The sequence below is a fragment of the Kogia breviceps genome, chromosome 2 (genome assembly GCF_026419965.1).
Source record: "Kogia breviceps isolate mKogBre1 chromosome 2, mKogBre1 haplotype 1, whole genome shotgun sequence".
Taxonomy (NCBI): Eukaryota; Metazoa; Chordata; class Mammalia; order Artiodactyla; family Physeteridae; genus Kogia; species Kogia breviceps.
In genome coordinates, this window is record NC_081311.1 from 186876292 (window position 1) to 186893911 (window position 17620).

At 36.8% G+C, this 17620-nt stretch overlaps 1 protein-coding gene across 2 annotated transcripts in view; it reads left to right on the plus strand.

Moving 5' to 3' along the window:
* ACSL3 (acyl-CoA synthetase long chain family member 3) overlaps nt 1-17620 on the plus strand; it is a 127241-nt gene that overhangs the window by 57524 nt on the left and 52097 nt on the right. For both annotated transcript variants that reach the window (XM_067026982.1, XM_059055238.2), the window contains exons 3-13: nt 2520-2697; nt 3967-4076; nt 4943-5081; nt 7013-7163; nt 8377-8500; nt 8742-8813; nt 10098-10237; nt 11878-12050; nt 13721-13795; nt 14878-15069; nt 16364-16478. In XM_067026982.1, coding sequence (XP_066883083.1) covers nt 2520-2697; nt 3967-4076; nt 4943-5081; nt 7013-7163; nt 8377-8500; nt 8742-8813; nt 10098-10237; nt 11878-12050; nt 13721-13795; nt 14878-15069; nt 16364-16478 — 1469 coding nt within the window. The remainder of the gene's footprint in view (nt 1-2519; nt 2698-3966; nt 4077-4942; nt 5082-7012; nt 7164-8376; nt 8501-8741; nt 8814-10097; nt 10238-11877; nt 12051-13720; nt 13796-14877; nt 15070-16363; nt 16479-17620) is intronic.

Consider the following 17620-nt stretch of genomic DNA (forward strand, 5'->3'; position numbering starts at 1 on the left):
CAGGATTGTGCAGTGGCTCTAAAACAGGAATAAGCCCAGCTGGGGGAGGCACTTAGGGAGCAAAGTTCATGACGGCATTCAGACCCTGAGACTGAGTGCCTCCTTAAATTTCGTGCCCTGAGCACCTGTTTTGCCTCGTCTGGGGTCCTGCGCTGCCTATTTGAAGGACAGAAAAGACAAAGTTGTATTCATAGGAAATGAGTCAGGACAGAGGTTTTGAGATGGGCACAGAGACACTGGCAAGGTCGAGGACCCTTAAGGCTTTGTAGGCCAGGGTAAGGGTTTCCAATTCCATTCCTGCTGGAAAGGGAAAACACTTGCAGAGGAGTAAGCTGATGCATGTTTTTCAAAAACTCACTATTGGAGGGAGAAGGGGCTAAAGGAATAAGAATGGCAGTTGGCCAGTCAGCATTCATTAGTTCAGGGGAGAGATGGATTAGGAGGACAGGGTGCAGGTGGAGGGAAGTGGTTGCTTCGGGGGAATATCTGTTAGACATCTTAGTTGCATAATCAAGTGAAAAAGTAGGTTGGATATCCAAGTACGGGTGGTCAGGACTAGAGATGGAAACTTGGGAAGCTCTTCAAATCAAAGTCCTCGTGAGTCGAGCTTGTGTCAGGGACACTTCAGCCACTGGGATACCGTGAGAGACTGCAAAGGGTATGGGTACAGGTGTATGTAGGTTATTAAACTTGGTGGTAGGAAGGTAAGGGAGTTTCTGTTTAATTTCTGATTTCTCAGTGGAGTGTGAGGTAGTATTGTCACATGGAAGTGGAGAAGGGAGAGAAAGGGTAGAGGATATTTGAGTAGAGAGAAGGTTTCAGATAGCCATTTCAGAGGGTGAGAAAATGAATGTACCAGGGAAGCATAATAGGATTGCTGGGTGGTAAGATCTGTGATCCTGGATTTAAAACACCTGGTTGGTGTTCTTCAGCAGTGTTCTACAGTATAAGCAGGGAATAGATACATGAGTTTAATCTCAGGTTGGGCTAACCATAGGGTAGGGACAAAGTTAGGATTTGAAACCTTTTCTAGCACAAGTCAGATAAAATTATGGGGTAGGTAGAGTCACTTAAATGTAATCTTTATGGGAAAGATCAGTCCTGGAAAATTCAGTGGTTTAAAGAATTAAATTCAGATTTTGGTTACACTTGAATTAAACTCATGGCTTAATTTCTTTGCACCATCATTTATTGGGGTTTACATATTTGGGTTTTATAGCTAATGCTTTTTCAGAACACATATCGTCTCTGAAATTTACAAAACTCATTTAGATTCTAGAATCTAGGAGGTAGCTCATGCCTATCTTTGGAGTGTGAAATTCTTAATAATGGTAAATCCAGTTCCTACACGTTTCGGGCAAATTCTCATCTGCCTTCTCAGCGCCGCAGAACTCCTTTTGAAGCCATTGGAACTCTGCGTGCTGAGCATTTCATGGAGGTGCAGAGCAGGGTGAGGGTTTGAGACCCACTAAAGTTAAATGAGCATTTTAATTTCAGCTGCTTTATCCAACAATATGAAAATTTACTTCTCAAGTCCAGTTTGGAATAGGGCACTAGAGGGCAGTATTTAACTTTTTCCATTTGTGTCTTCATCCAACCTCTGTTTCTAGAAATCTCTTAAATATCATAAGCATTTTTGAAAATGAATATGGTTAGATGGTTTTAAGGTATGAGAGACGTATGTTAGTGACGCAGCCATGTTTGGGAACTGTCTATATATTTTTGCAGCAAGAACAGCTTTCTGTCTAATCTGTGTATAATTGGGGATTTACGGTCTGATCTAAGTTGGAGAAAATTCCTGAAGGTAGTTAAGAGGGGGTTGTTACTAATGTGAGCCTTGATGTCACCTGCACAAATAAAAGTCGAAAGCTCTGCCACGCCAGTGGGCATTCAACAGAGGGACTCTGGAAAATAGTATAACAACTCCCCACCTGGTCGTATAGAGACTTGTTTACTTTGCTTATCCAGAGTTAGTTACGGCAGTTCCAACTGAGTGGCCATAAGCATTTCTGTTAGCTTGGGTCTGCCAGTTTCTGTGTGTGAATCACGTTATACTGTCTGATATTGAAATCCAGGAATTCATAAGTAGAGGGGAAGTAAAATGTTGGTATCAGTAGTACTTGACACTAGGCTAAATTATAAACTAAAATCTGCATTGTTTAAGTAAATGAAGTCTATAAATGAATTACTAATATATGTGCCTTTGGACAGAAAGTTGACATTTAAGATCCTGTCAAACCTTGAATAATTTTTTTAAAAGAAAAACAACCCCCCACCCCCAAATTACAGTTAAAGATTTAGCAAAAGATTTGAGTTGTCATAGAAGATATCACAAAATAGCTAATTTTCAAAATAGACTTTTCACTTGAAACTCACTTTCCAGCTTTTCGTTAGAACAGAATAGTTTGTATACAAACACAACTTTCTGGTTTGTCAAAATTTGGAACACATCCTGGCTTCTTTCTAGAAATTAATATCTTGGTTAATTTGAAAACTTTGTATGCTTTCTGTTTTATCAGGTTATTCTTGGGAACTATAATTGGCTATCCTTTGAAGATGTCTTCGTTAGAGCTTTTAATTTCGGAAATGGCTTACAGATATTGGGTCAGAAACCAAAGACCAACATTGCCATCTTCTGTGAAACCAGGGCTGAATGGATGATCGCTGCACAGGCCTGCTTCATGTATAATTTTCAGCGTACGTGGACTTTCTTATCTTCTCAAAGCGTGGACCTAATGTTGTTGTGGGAGAGATGATACTCACTTTTTATTATAAATATTTACTCCCAAGAGATTAAAATTCTGATGTTAATTTTTACCTTGTATCCAATCAGTGGATAACTCTTTGTTACCACTTGGAATTATTGATCTATTTTGGAAAAGGAACCAATCGTGGAACAAATTACACAATGTAGTAAGGGGACTTGAACCTGTTCAGAGGGGACTTTCTGGGTCTGGGGAGCTAGATCTATACCTGTGGGTCATTGCTCTGCTACCCCCTCTAAGAATTTTCTTTTGAAGTTAGTGTCATCTTGTTATGCCACTTCTGGCAGTAACAGCTGGCCTCTAAAACACTTCCAATACTCAAACCTAGCTGCTCCGTTAAATGATAGTTTTTATGTTGTAACTGTAACACAACCTGTGGAAGTTGTGATGCTTCAGTCTGTGAGGTAGTCCTGGAGGCTTAGTTCAGAGGTCTTGGTGCCAAATATGATGCAAAATATGGACATTGCTTATCCTTCAGATGAAACAGAAAAGATACTTTTATCAGATTTCTTGGTGTAAATGCCTCTGCTGTTTTTTTTTGTTTTTTGTTTTTTTTTAAGCTGGCATACCTTTTTGCTGTCACAGGTTTGGATTTATAGTATGTTTCTTTTAAGAAGCTTTAATTATCTCTTACAGTGACTTTAAGTCTAACTTTTTTGAGTTAGGGAGAAAGCAAATAAAAATTCTCTTCCTCCTCATCATTATGATTTAATTTCGACATTTCTAAGAATGTCTTTCTTTAGATTTTTCTACTTTAGCATAAGCAGTTTACCATTTGTCCATGCTATATTCTAACAAGTAATATCTTAAATATGACATTCAGTGTGTTATCTTATTGGTATATTTTCCATATTTTAGTATCGAGTAGTTAACAACTAAGACTGACATTTTAGAAATCAAATGTAATTCCTTTCAACATGACAGTCTCAGAATAGCATCTGTAGGTAAAACAAAATAAAATAAAAATTTTTTAAATTTTAAAATATTGCAGTTTTGGGGGGAAGTTACAGAAGGGTGAGTAGGCATAATGTTAGTTAATATATTAAAATAATTTAGAAAAACAGCACGATTAGATCACAAACTGTGGTTCTAACAATTTAGGGTTTAGTATGCTCCATCCACGATCAGAGGCTTTATTTAATTCCTTTTAGTATTTCCATGAAATGTCCAAATGTTTGACTTGCCCTTCTTTTCCCTGTAGTTGTTACGTTGTATGCTACCCTAGGGGGTCCAGCGATTGTTCATGGATTAAATGAAACAGAGGTGACCAACATCATTACCAGTAAAGAACTCTTACAAACAAAGTTGAAGGTGAGAACTAGTTTTCTAATAACTGTCCCATACTTGAGAAGTTTCAGTGTATGAGCTCATTATTGGTACTTAACTCTTTTACGATCTTTAAAATCCTTCATATCTCTGTAAACTTTGTGGGGCTATCACACTTTATTCTTCTCCTTTAGAAAAGAAAAAGTGGATTTCATATATATTTGTGTATAAGCAGCGCAGAGAGCTACAAATTAATTGTCAATATGTCCATGTCAAAGGTGAAGGGATTACAACTTTATTGTGCTCATCTATTTTCTAGTCTATTTTCAATAAATGTGTAATTTTTAAGGGTTATTTTAAAACTAGTAATTCACTTGGTTCTGAAGCATTTGAGTCATTACAAGTTTCAGAATTTTTTAAAGGGAAGAAAAAGGCTTAACAAAACTACAGGAGAAGGGTTTCTTTCGTCTCTAGTCAACTCTGTGAAAACCATAATATCTGATTTTTTTTTTTAAACACAAGTTTATAAGAGAATTCCCTTCCTCTCCCCCTGTATCTTTATTTGACTCTTAAAAGCATGAGGAATGTTTGGCTACCCTGTAGTTCAGGCAGTGTGTGTTTACATGCCCATTTTTGTAAGGAACTGACTTTATTGATTAAGATTTTACCAGAGAACAAGGGTACACACAGTAAATCTAATGTAATAAAACAGTAACTTATATTTCAGACCAGTAGTTCTCCATCTGAAAAAAGGGGTATTCATACCACTACACCCCACCCTTGCTTTTTTGAGGCAAGAAATTAAGAATTTGCTGAATATGGTCAACTGCTTTTCTTGTGTCCTGGACTATTTGCCAAGCTGTCTAATGAAGAGTAATGAAGAATTACAACAAATGCTTGTGTTTTTCCAGGATATAGTTTCTCTAGTCCCATGTCTGCGTCACATCATCACTGTGGACGGTAAGCCACCGACCTGGTCTGAGTTTCCCAAGGGTGTCATCGTGCACACCATGGCAGCAGTGCAGGCTCTGGGAGCCAAGGCCAGCGTGGGTACGTGGCGGTTTCCCAGTTCCTCATGTATGTTCTGCAGTGACTGTGTTCTCCACAAGTGCTCCAGATATTTGATTCTAAAGTTAGATCAAGTGACAAACTAGTTTCCTAGGCCATCACTTTGGGAAGAAAGGTCACCCTAGGTATACTGTCATCTACCCTTTAAAAAAAAAGCTTAAGGAAAAACATGAACATTAATTTATTAAAATGTTCTAAAAGTAGTATTTCTTTGAAGTTAATTTAAAATACTTTTTACATTATACAGTTTTCCCGTTTCCCTTTTTCTCTTTGGTTTAAAGTTAGTCTTTAAACCAAATAACAAATAATGCCATTATTTGTCTAAACAAATAATGCCATTAAACTTGCCCTATGTGAATTATCTGTAAGTATTAACAGATATGTAAAGTGTCTAAACCTGCATCCCTCCTTTTACTTTCTGCTCCAACTGTGTTGTTTCCAGAGGGGACATCTTTCTATCCTCCAGCTAGCACACCTAGGCATGGTAACTAGAAATTCCTACTCTCAAATAAGTGTCAGAAGATGTTAGAAAATATATTGATGTTTAAGGATATCACAAAAGCTGTTAGGATGGTGGGACTGTACTTCTTTATAGTTGGAAACATAGTGATGAATTAGATGTAAACATTCACTCAGCTTGGGAATGGGGTTTATGCTGAGGTTAATTTTGGACATGTTGAATTTATGTGCTGGTGGGACATTCAGATGTAGCTTTGTAGTGGGGAGTGGCCTATACAAGTCTAGTACGCTGGAGTTTAATTTGGAGTTAAAAGATTTAGAAGCTAGAAACAGATTTTAACTAAAGCTGTGGGAGTAGGTGAGGTCACCCACAGAGAATGGTACCTCCAAAGGCCACCAAGAATTGGTCAGAGAAGAAGGAAGAAGACACACAGTGTGTGGTTTGTGGGAGCCGAGTGAAAGGAGCCCCTCAGTGAGGCAGGACCAGGTGCACTGGAGGAGTCCGATGATGCAGGGGTTGCAAAAGCACCGTTGGACTTCTGAGCCAGTGTCACTTCAGAGAGAGCAGCTTCTAAGTGCTGGTGGCAGAGGAGAATGGTGCCATGGGATGAAGGAGTGAATGGCGGACTAGGAAGCAAGAACTTGAATAATAACAATTGTCAAGAAATATATCTTGACAGGTAGGAGAGAAAGAGTTCACTTGGGAACATGTTTAAAACGTTTTCCTCATTTATTTAAGAAGACCACGTTTAGGGTACTTCCAAGATTAATTCAGGCAGATCACCAGTGCTATCCATGACCTACTTCTCTTAGTCTTTCTTACTGTGGTCACCTCTGTAGGATGTTGGCTGCCGTTCTTAGGCTTGTGCAAATGAGGGACATTGTCTTTTAATCCAGGATTCCGAGTATAGCCATGTTAACTTCACCGCTCTGAAGCAGAGAACGTTTTGTAGCAAATGTCTAGGTACCCTAGTCTAACCACCCTTATTTCTTAGTTGAGTTGCTGGAATAGCCTTTTGTCTCCCTGTACCTCCTTTCTTTCCTTTTTAAGTTAGGTAGCCACACAGTAGCTAAAGTGATCCTTGTCACAGGTGATGACAAGCCTCTGTTCAAAGTAACATTCCACCCAGAGTGAAATCCAAAGTCCTTTGCATGGCCTCTGAGACAGCATGATGTGGTGCTGGCGGCTACTTCACCTTCATTTCCTGCCACTTTTCCTAACATCTCACTTTGCCCTGCTTTATTTTTCTTCATAGCTCTTATAACATTATAGATTTGTTTATGTCTGTCCCAATAGCTTACGTCTCTTATGTGCAGGGACTTGATCTGTTTTGTTGAGCTTGTATGAACCCAATTAATAGTTGTTAACTCAGTTAGACAAATAGATGATTATGAAAAAGTATTGATACAGCTAAATTTCTCAGAAGTATGTGTGTTTTTCTTCTCCAATACAGAAAACAAACCTCATAGCAAACCAGTGCCCTCAGATATTGCAGTAATCATGTACACAAGTGGATCCACAGGACTTCCAAAGGGGGTCATGATCTCCCATAGTAACCTTATTGCTGGTATAACTGGGATGGCAGAAAGGATTCCAGAACTGGGGTATGTCATAGTAAATAAATTTGGGGTAGTCCAGTATTTATGTCTCCTGTTACATTAATGTTTGTGTCATTTATTAGTCTACGGTTAAATGAGTCCTTCAGAGTCTGTTTACAGTAGGTATTTCTTCAAGAAAAGGACATTAAAATTACAAAATAGTTAGAGTTGGGGGTTTTAAAGTATAGTTGATAGACATCATTGTTAATATTTACTTGTTACTTTAAAAGTGCAAACTTTAACTGACTTAAATGTCTTGAATTATTTTAATCAGTTGGTGTTGTTACCTTCATAGTCATTTTTATACCTAAATATTATACTTCAAGTGAACAAATAATATATCCGATAAATGCTTATTGAGCTTCTGTGTTCAGTCTCTGATTTTTCTTTTTAAGACACATTCCAGTAGTATTGGGGGAGAGTGGGTATACTGGGATGGGAAAGAGACCAATGGAGGAAACCAGATGGGAGCAAATTTTAGGGGTGGTAAAGCTTGCATTCTCAGAGATGAAATCAATATTGTGATGACTGATCTCGTGCAGTGGTGGGATGCACAGAAATTATACACACACGCGTTACTGTGGAATTGAATTTGGGGATGGAGAGAGAAATTTTTCTTGTGTGTGCACAACTTTCAGAAAAAAACTAAGAGCAACTAATTCCTTCTGGGAATGGGAGCAGTTCTTGAAATATATGGATATGTATACATATACATTTTATTACATAAGGTATAATTGAACTCTCAGAACAAGAATCTCATGCTGAGATTCCTGGCAGACAGTTGTGGATCCTATTTGAACTCTCCTGTTTGATAGCCCAATTAGCTTTAAAGGCCATTTCCTCCTTGGGGGAATTTCTTCTGTCCTTCAAAAGAACCCTCATTTTCTTTTTCCCCTTTCCAGCCCCATATTTCTTCTGTCCTGGCGCTTTGCTTTTGCAGCACTCACAGTTAGTGAGTACCTTCCAGGAGGACCTGGAAACAGGAGCCACTTCCTTACAGTGTCTGCCTCTTCAGCTTTAGGTTGAGCTGTATTATAGTTCTTTTCCCTGACACCCTCAGTGTCTGTCTCTGTCTGTCTGTCTCTCTCTCTTCTCACACACGCACACGCACATGCACACGCGTACACACACAAAGAGCCCAGATTGAGCCCTGAGGGTAAAGCTCGCTCCCGTTTTACAGCACCTGACTGTTGTTTCCCGTATCTCCCTTTTCTTTTAGGGAGAAAGATGTTTACGTCGGATATCTGCCTTTGGCCCATGTTTTAGAATTAAGTGCTGAGCTTGTTTGTCTTTCTCATGGATGCTGCATTGGCTACTCTTCACCACAGACTTTAGCAGATCAGGTAAATTAAATTCTGTGATTTGAGATACTAAAAAATCATAATTATCTTTAACACAATTTTCATTCAGTGTGACAGTATATTGTAAGGCTGACAGTTAATCATCCTAAAGGAACTTGCCTTTTAAGTGCTATTTAGAATATAAGTGAATTAAAATGATGAATTTGTAATGTGTTTCTTAAGAGTTTCATTGAATTTTTAAAAATAAGGATCACTTTATATAGATAACTTTTTCTCTCTGTAGTCTTCAAAAATAAAAAAAGGAAGCAAAGGAGATACATCCATATTGAAACCCACACTGATGGCAGCTGTCCCGGTAAGAATTGACGATTAATCAATATTGCCTGCTAAAAAAGCATCTACAGAAAGTAAATGCTAGTGGAAAAGATATTGTTGACAAGGTAGTTTATGTAGGATTTATTCCTTATTCATTATTTATGTTACCTTGAGCTCTACAGTATTTATTTGATCTTGTTTTATCTTTTTTTTCTTATTAAACAATCAACTTAGTTTCAGCTTCGATATGATATTAACAGTGCCTTCCCCTAAATAGCTTCTTGCTCAAATCATTTTTGTGATATCTGTTTGCTGTTGGTAGAAACCTGAAGCCCAGCAGGAGATAGGAGAAAAGGTTTGAGATCACCTCCTTCTAAGCAAATCATATCTGCCGAGTTCTTGGGGAAAGTCTGGCTTAGACACCAAAAAAAAGGGACAGAGAAGTTGGTGCAACTATGAATTACCCCAGCAGCACTGTGCATCTTAATTTAATAGCAGGCATAGGGAGGGGCCTGGGAATAAGATCAGTAGAAATGCGATAGCAATGATTTTCTGCTCCCTTAATGTAAATTTTACAAGGCTTTCTGATTTTGTTTGAAAGTGTTGGGAATTATAATTGGATACCGAGTGTCCACATTCAAGCATAATTCCTTAGTTATTCCAAAGTCAAATATAAATGACCAGTAATTTTGGAGTTTCATTAGGTAGGTATGTAGTTTCCTTAGTACTATCTTTCCTTAAAGTTTTGGTTCACATAAATATTAAATATAATTTAAAATTGTAGAGAGAAACTATTTCAAGTCATTAAAGTATATGTCATAGGAATAGGCATAGTAAGCAAAACACAGTGCAGACAAGGAAATTTTTCATGGATGCAGCATTAAAAATCAAACAGACAACCAAAATAACCCCATGGTCTTTTTGTGAGCAAAGAATGTAGTACTTTATATCTTTATGAGATAGAATGGTTTTAAAAATGCTCTTAATTTTATATAGTTGTTCATTTATTTAGTGAGTTTAGTTTTTAGTTCAGAATAAATAAGAGCAAAGCAGTATAAAGAATCAGTAATGGCATATTACTGCCCTAAGGTTTTTAATATCTCCCTGCCCCCCCCCCCTTTTTTTTTACTACTCATGAGCATCTATTAAAAATCACAGAAATTTCATTTTTAAACAAATTGTGGCTCTATTTTAAAAGTTTATTCTTGACAGAATGTATCTTTTAAAATGCCTCTATTGATGGAAATAGTAATCTGATGTTAAGATTTTAAATAAGGTACCTGATAGCATTATTGACTGTATTAACTCATTTTTATACATCTAGGAAATCATGGATCGGATCTACAAAAATGTCATGAATAAAGTGAATGAAATGAGTAATTTTCAACGCACTCTGTTTATTCTCGCCTATAATTACAAAATGGAACAGATTTCAAAAGGGCGTGGTACTCCACTGTGTGATAGGTAATAAAGGCTCTCCCTCTCCTTGATAATTTGATCATTTTATTCACATTAATAGCCCAATTAATTGAGATAGTTATAAGAAAAAATTATCTTAAAAAGTCAAAGGGACTCTAAAAAAATCCATCTTGCAAAAGAATATGAGCAATTTAAAAAGATTACAGTGTTATTTGAAAAAAATTTTCACTAAAAATTTTACTGTGTTAAATGTGTGCTTATGTCTTCTGTGGACACATATGATTTTAATTATTTTGAGAAGTAGTTTCTCTTTGCTTTTATATTTCAATATGAATATAAAATGGCAACCAAATATGATTAAATGTTTTGTGTTTAAAGTGTTAAATGAGTTTTACCACACACCTGTCTCCCCCACCCTACCCCCCCCCCCCCCGCCATGGCACTAATAGAATAAGTAGATTTAACTATAAAATAGCTTAGGAGTTAGAAAATAAAAGTATGACATTCCAACTATTTTTTATGGGAATGTTAATGTAGTTTTCATATGTGTTTCACGTTATTTCAAACTTTATAATTTTTTTCCTGCCTTTTACTTATATCTCCAGTGAGATACAGAATTGCTTTGTAAAGCCTATTTACATATATATATATATTTTAATGATTGCCTCTTGGTCTTTTTTCAAAGTTATTAAAATACAAAACAAAACCCTTCTTCCTTTTTCATCTAGGTGGTAAGCAATCTTTTTAATTAGTTTATTTTCAGAAACATTTCAATTAGATGTTTGAATTGTTTTCTTTTTTTAATTTACTAGATACTTCAACTTGAATTAGTGAAATTTTAAAGAGTTAAATTGCTGTATACAAATACGTATACATTTCTAATGAAGTAAGCGAAAGCAAAAAAAATTTACTTTTCATACTAAATTTTATGAAGATACAATAGAATTATTCAGTATTAATATAATATGTATTATATAATGATATAAAACGAATTGCTCCGGCCATAAGCAAGCGTTTTCCATTACTATATAAAATTAAACCTGACAATTTTGAATTCAAATATTACTTGAAGTTCTCAAGAGAAAATCACATGTTCTTGGTTGAATAAACTTGGTTGAAGAAGCATTTAGATTTAAGTAGTGGGTCAAGAGAGTCTCTTAAATTGGCTTTGTGGCCTTGGATAAGATACTTAATCTCAAGATCTCATATAGGTGTACCTCGTTTTATTGCACTTTGCTTTATTACGTTTCACAGATATTGTGTTTTTACAAGTGGAAGGTTTGTGGCAACCCTGATTGTCAGATGGTTAGCATTTGTTAACATAAAGTGTTTTTTAATTAAGGTACGAACATTGCTTTTTAGATGTAATGCTATTGTACACTTAATAGACTGTAGTATAGTATAGTGTATTATGTCTCTGTAGTCTCCTGGCGCATACCAAAATTACATTTGTGGAAAATTATGTTTCCACAAACGTAATTTTTCTATGCACTGGGAGACCAAAAAATTCATGTGACTTGCGTTATTGCAAAATTCACTCTGTTGCGGTGCTCTGGAACTGAACTCTAAATATCTTCACAGTGTGCCTGTGTATCAGAATTGGAAGATTAGTCTAAATGATTTGGAGAATCCCATTCAGCTTTAAAATTCTGTGATTATCTGATTGATGTATTTTTTTTTTTAAGCTTTGTTTTCCGGAAAGTTCGAAGCTTGCTAGGTGGAAATATTCGGCTTCTCTTGTGTGGAGGTGCTCCACTTTCTGCAACCACACAGAGATTCATGAACATCTGTTTTTGCTGTCCTGTCGGTCAGGGTTATGGACTCACTGAATCTTGTGGGGCTGGAACAATTACAGAAGGTTAGTGTTATCTACAAAGTGGTCTGTCCAACAGAGGCTGGGGTGCAACTCCGGGCACTTTTTAGTATGGGTTGTTTTTTGCAGATATATAGAAGAGCAGTTAAAATATTTGTGTAAATCCCAAGTAGTGTGATTATTGATATGTTTTTAGAATGTATTAGGTGTATCTAATTGTCAATAATTCATCTAGAGGAGTTTTCGAGTTAAAACTATGATATGTAGTATTAAAAACTACTTACCTTTCTAGAAAAGAAGTTTTTGTCACAAGCATTGGCTGTATTGTGTACATTTATCATCTTATATCAGTTTTAAAATTTCTTTTTATGTAGAAAAATTAATGTGTATTTTCTAGTTGTTTAGGTATGTTTATTAAGGCCCAAATTCAGAAATGTTTTTTCTGGGTGGGTGGTCTGTGTTAAGTGCAACGAGAAACTAGATTCTGGTCTAGAGTCTAATTTCCAGAGTTTATCATGGTGACGGGGTTGAGGGAGCAGTCCATTACCGGAGTGGTTCCCAGATGACTCCCCCAGTGCTTCATATGCCCTTTTATGGAAGAAAGTTACTTTGTTCTCCAGTCCTAGATAAAACTATGCTTCTCCTTTGTATTTTCTAGATACTGATAGACACTAAACCTCTTGACTTTTCATTTTCCCCTATTTACCTTGAGTGCTTTTGTGCACCATTCTTATGCCAGGTTTATCCTGCATTACTTCTGTATTTTCCAGTTTTCAGTTACGTTCTCTATATTTTATATATTTTTGGAAGCTGCTTTTAAGTCTTGTTTTGTACAAAATAGACAAGCAGTCTTAAACACATGCATATACGGTTCCTGAAGAGCCTTAATTTCTTCCATTTTTAAGGCTTCCATTGGGTGTGTGATTAATCAGTTACGGTTTATGTTGTAAATAAGTCTGTAAAGTATTAAATATCAACCTTTCATTTCTGATACTTGAATGGTCTTTGAAGAGGAAACGTAATGCAGTAGTAGTTCGTAATAGTGGTGGGTTCTTTCCCAGATTCTTGGACGTTAACAATGTTAGTCTCCAGTGTGATCTCTGAACTCGTATTATATGAATTTATGAAAAAATAGGGTGTGATAGTGTAAGCTGCTGTGAGGGAAGCTTCAGAGATCTCAGTTTGAAATAGTGGTACATGGGAGAAGATTGGAGAGGTTATTTGTACTGAAGAGCTGTTAAGTCTAGTAAGAAAGTGGAATAGGTGTAAACCATTGTGTTCCTTTATCCTTTAAGATAGAGAAGACAAACTCATGAACCAGGCAGCTACTTAAATGAGTGAAGTGGGCCCTGGTGTAAGAAAATGTGATGGTAAGGGATCTGGGGAAACTGGAGCAGGCCGGCACCGTCTGATAGGGGCTACAGCTGTTGCTGTGCTGGAAATGTGGGCCCATTGTTCTTGGAGATTCCATACTCTTTTGTAAAATGTCTTGATTTTTAAACGTCTATAGCCATTTGGATTAAAAAAAAAAAAACCATAACACTTCAGTGTGGGCTACACAGCTTGCTTCACCACTGTGCTACTACTTCTGCATTTAAGGGTTCTCTGGGGATATATCTAAGGTTTGGGATAAATCACTGTTTTTTTGTAGTTTAAAAAAATGAAGCAATTTATTAACTACTGTAATCAAATACTTTTTTAAATTTGCATTTTAGTGTGGGACTACAATACTGGCAGAGTGGGAGCACCATTAGTTTGCTGTGAAATCAAATTAAAGAACTGGGAGGAAGGTAATAACCTCTTGTAACCACAGAGCATTAATTTGTATAATATTAAACTTTAGAATTGTGCTTCATTTCCTTCCTTACTTTAGAGTGTAAAATCACCCACAAGTGCTCACTTTTGTCCTTTATAATAGAAATATGTTATCTAGAGCTATATGAATGCATTTATTTTGCTTATTTCACAGATGATTTCAAAGAATTATGATTGTTTTTATTTGCTTATTTTATTACATAAATGCAAATAAGAATTATGGGAAAAACTTGAGAACTGTGCTAAATAAATAATGTCCATAAATGAAAAATGATCATATTTTGTAGAAACAAAAATCATATAATTCATTCTATGAAACTGAGGATTTTTACCTGTTTTTTTCTTTTTTCTTTCCCTTCTCCAAGGGCTTCAACCCAAAATTATCAGAAGGAAATTTTTACTATAATTACATGAAAATCTATTGCTCATGCCATTTAAATACTAGTCACTTCTTAAAAATTTTGTATGACCCTGTTAACATGTACATATTATCTGTGATTTGTTTGGGTGCACTTTTCTTTTATGCAAAGAGATTCTAAGGCTTGGGTGTCATTTTTCAGCTATCTTTTAGCAGAACTAGTGAAAATGTTTAATAAGCTTAAACTTGGAACCGTTCTGAAATTATCTGTAAAGGAATAAATCTTCCTGATGTATAGTACTTTGGTTTTATACAGAGATTTATTCTCAAAATGCACGATTTAACACTTTTATCAGTTACTAGTATGATGTTTAAGAATCTCTACAGAATCCTCAAAGGAATTGACCAGTGTCGTCCATATTATGTAATTATTTCCTACAGTAGATGTTGGATTTTTGAGTTTAATTTTTTCCTTGGAATAGGAGTTTGAAAGCAGAAGTGCTTAAGCAGCTGAAAATTTGCAACTAGTTTTATGTTGATGAATTTTGTTCATAGTGCCTCTGCCTTATTTCCTTTGGGAAACCCTGATTGGATCAAAATCAGATGTTCCTGTTTAGCAACTAATAGTTTCAAATAGTCACACGATGCATGCAGGGATAAAAATGTTGAATTAACTCTAAATTATTCTGTGTTTGTTAGGTGGATACTTTAATACTGATAAACCACATCCTAGGGGTGAAATTATTATTGGTGGCCAAAATGTGACAATGGGATACTACAAAAATGAAGCAAAAACAAAAGCTGATTTTTTTGAAGATGAAAATGGACAGAGGTGGCTCTGTACTGGAGATATTGGAGAGTTTGACCCTGATGGTTGTTTGAAGATTATTGGTAAGAGAACTAATACTTTTTTTCTTTAAGTGGATGTTTCCAAAATAGCTTTTCAAAAGAGAGACTATATATTTAGAGAAGCTGTTTAATAGTGTAAGAATTCATCTTTATGTAGTGTTGGTATGGTCTCTGCCTTATCCCTGGAATATAAAAATGTACAATAGGGACTGTGTGGAATTTATAAGGCTTGACATATTATGAGGTCTCAAGGTCTGTTCAGCAGCAGTGGTATTTTTAATTACTACTAGATAATCCTTAAAGAGTCCAGTTCTTAATAGGGAATATTCATTTTTGTGACTTCTTTGCTATCTAGAGGTTATTAGGGCTCTTTTCCTGTCAGAACCATGTCCTTCCCTTGCCTGTGAGAGCTAAGGAAGGCCTGGCAGCTCAGTACTAGGACCTGTGGGTGAAAAATACCTTCCTGCTTCTCCTCTTTGGTTCTTTCTCTCGGTTAATGGCACTTCTATCCCAGTCGTGCCATCTGGACACTGGCAGGAGATGAGAACCTCTTCAGTCAGCTCCCCATATCTAATCCATATCCCACTGCTTTACCTTATAAAATATGCCTCAAGATCATTCTTTTCTGTCTGTCCCTCTTTCTGTGATCGTAGGTCAGGCCTGCACCTTCTGTCACCCTATTGCAAGAAATTCCTTTCTGTTGGCTATGCTTACCCCTGCTGAACGCACCCTCTCGCTGCCACCACGTGATTACTAAACCCCCATCTCACGGGCTGCTTTCCTGCTGAAAACCTTTCCTCCTCCTATACGCTGCAGTAACTCAAGCTGGCACGTCTCTCTTCTTTGCCAGTGTTCTTCCACTTGGCTACTGCTCAGTCTTCCCTCAAGACTCAGCTCAGGCCTCACTTGCGGGAATTCTTTGAAAATCAGCAGGTTGGAGAGTCCTAACACCTAGTACTACCGTATCGTATTAAAGTGATATGTTTTTTTGTCCTGCTTCTCCTCAGATAGAATGTGAGCTTTCAGATGGCATTGAGTATATTCTTGACCTTTCTGGTATTAATGTATACCAGGAACATAATCTGTTCAGCAGAACATGTCTGAAGCCCTGATGATGGGGTCCCTTAATCAGAAGCTAATTCTTTAAAAGAATGTATTTAGTAGTACAGAAATAAGGGCCTAATTTTATATGTGTTTTTAATTTTAGCATAACTACTGTAGTGAACTTAATTGATAGCAGATTACTTAGGGAATGGCCAATATTTCTATGTATTAAAGGTATAATAATATTGTCCTCCAATGTGCCCCCCTCCCTCCCGGCCTTGTTTTTGCACAGATCGTAAAAAGGACCTTGTAAAACTACAGGCAGGAGAATATGTTTCTCTTGGGAAAGTAGAGGCAGCTTTGAAGAATCTCTCACTAATAGATAACATTTGTGCATATGCAAACAGGTAAGAAAGTAGAATTTATGCTACTTCTACTTACAACATTTGGTGTGCTGTTGGCATTTCCTTTCTATGCCGGCCTTCTTTGTAAAATTATACCAAGAACTCTTCCTTCTTATCCATTGTCTCTGAGAACGGCCTGTTCTCATTACAGCCATTAGCTGATTCTTTCCTTGTGATGCTCCTCTGCTTATCTTCCTCTGTCCCTGTTTTCTGTTTTACATCTCAGTGCAGTGTTCTGTGTGATGGGAAGGTGAAGGAAGTAAAATCCTCCTTCTTGCTGCCTTGCTACCCCTAGGTACCTGTCCCTCTGCACAAGGAAACTTCCCACAACCAGTCCAGAGGAGAGGCGAGTAAAGAAGGAAGTTGGGGGTGGGGTCAGAGAGCAGTGCTCTGCTCAGTCCTTACTACCCCCTGTCAATTTGAGCCTGCTTGGGACCCTGGCCAGATGTGGGCTTCCGTTCCCCCTTAAGCCACGAGATACATAGCATCTCGAGCCCATGATGATATAGAGGCAGCTGGGAAGGAGAGTTTAAAGTTAAAATCCCAGAAATGCACTCTTGGGAAATGTGTTGGAATTTCAGATTGGCACTCTGATTACATTTTTTCATAACAGTATTTCACGTGGCAGTCATTCTCCAGGGTTAATGATCGGATATTTTGTGGCCAGCCTGGGACCCTTACTACAGCAGTTGACATAATGCTTATTATGAAAAGATAAAATCTGGTGTTAGGAGAAGCAATTTAGAAATAGGCTTTGAGGTACAGCCCACTTTAAAGATTTACTACATTGGTTTATAAATGGTTCTGCCCTTTGTTAGTCATGAAGTGTTTTCTTTAGTGGTGCTACAGTTCTGGATTTTCATATGTGATGTTAACCGGAGCTGACCTTCTCCTGATGCTGCTGCCATTTCTTCAGGGTGCTGCCTTCAGCGGGCGTGCTCAAGAGTTCCTCTAGAACACAAATTCCCATGATAACAGAGGAAAAAATATGTATAATCACATTTCTTTGATTTGTTGCCAAATTTTTTTTTTAGAAACAGTTTCATATCTACATTAGCTTTCAGTTTTGTTTAATCTGTTGATGTGAATTACTGATTTTTTTAGGATGAATTTTCTGAGTTTGTAATTTTCTTTTTTAAAAGCAT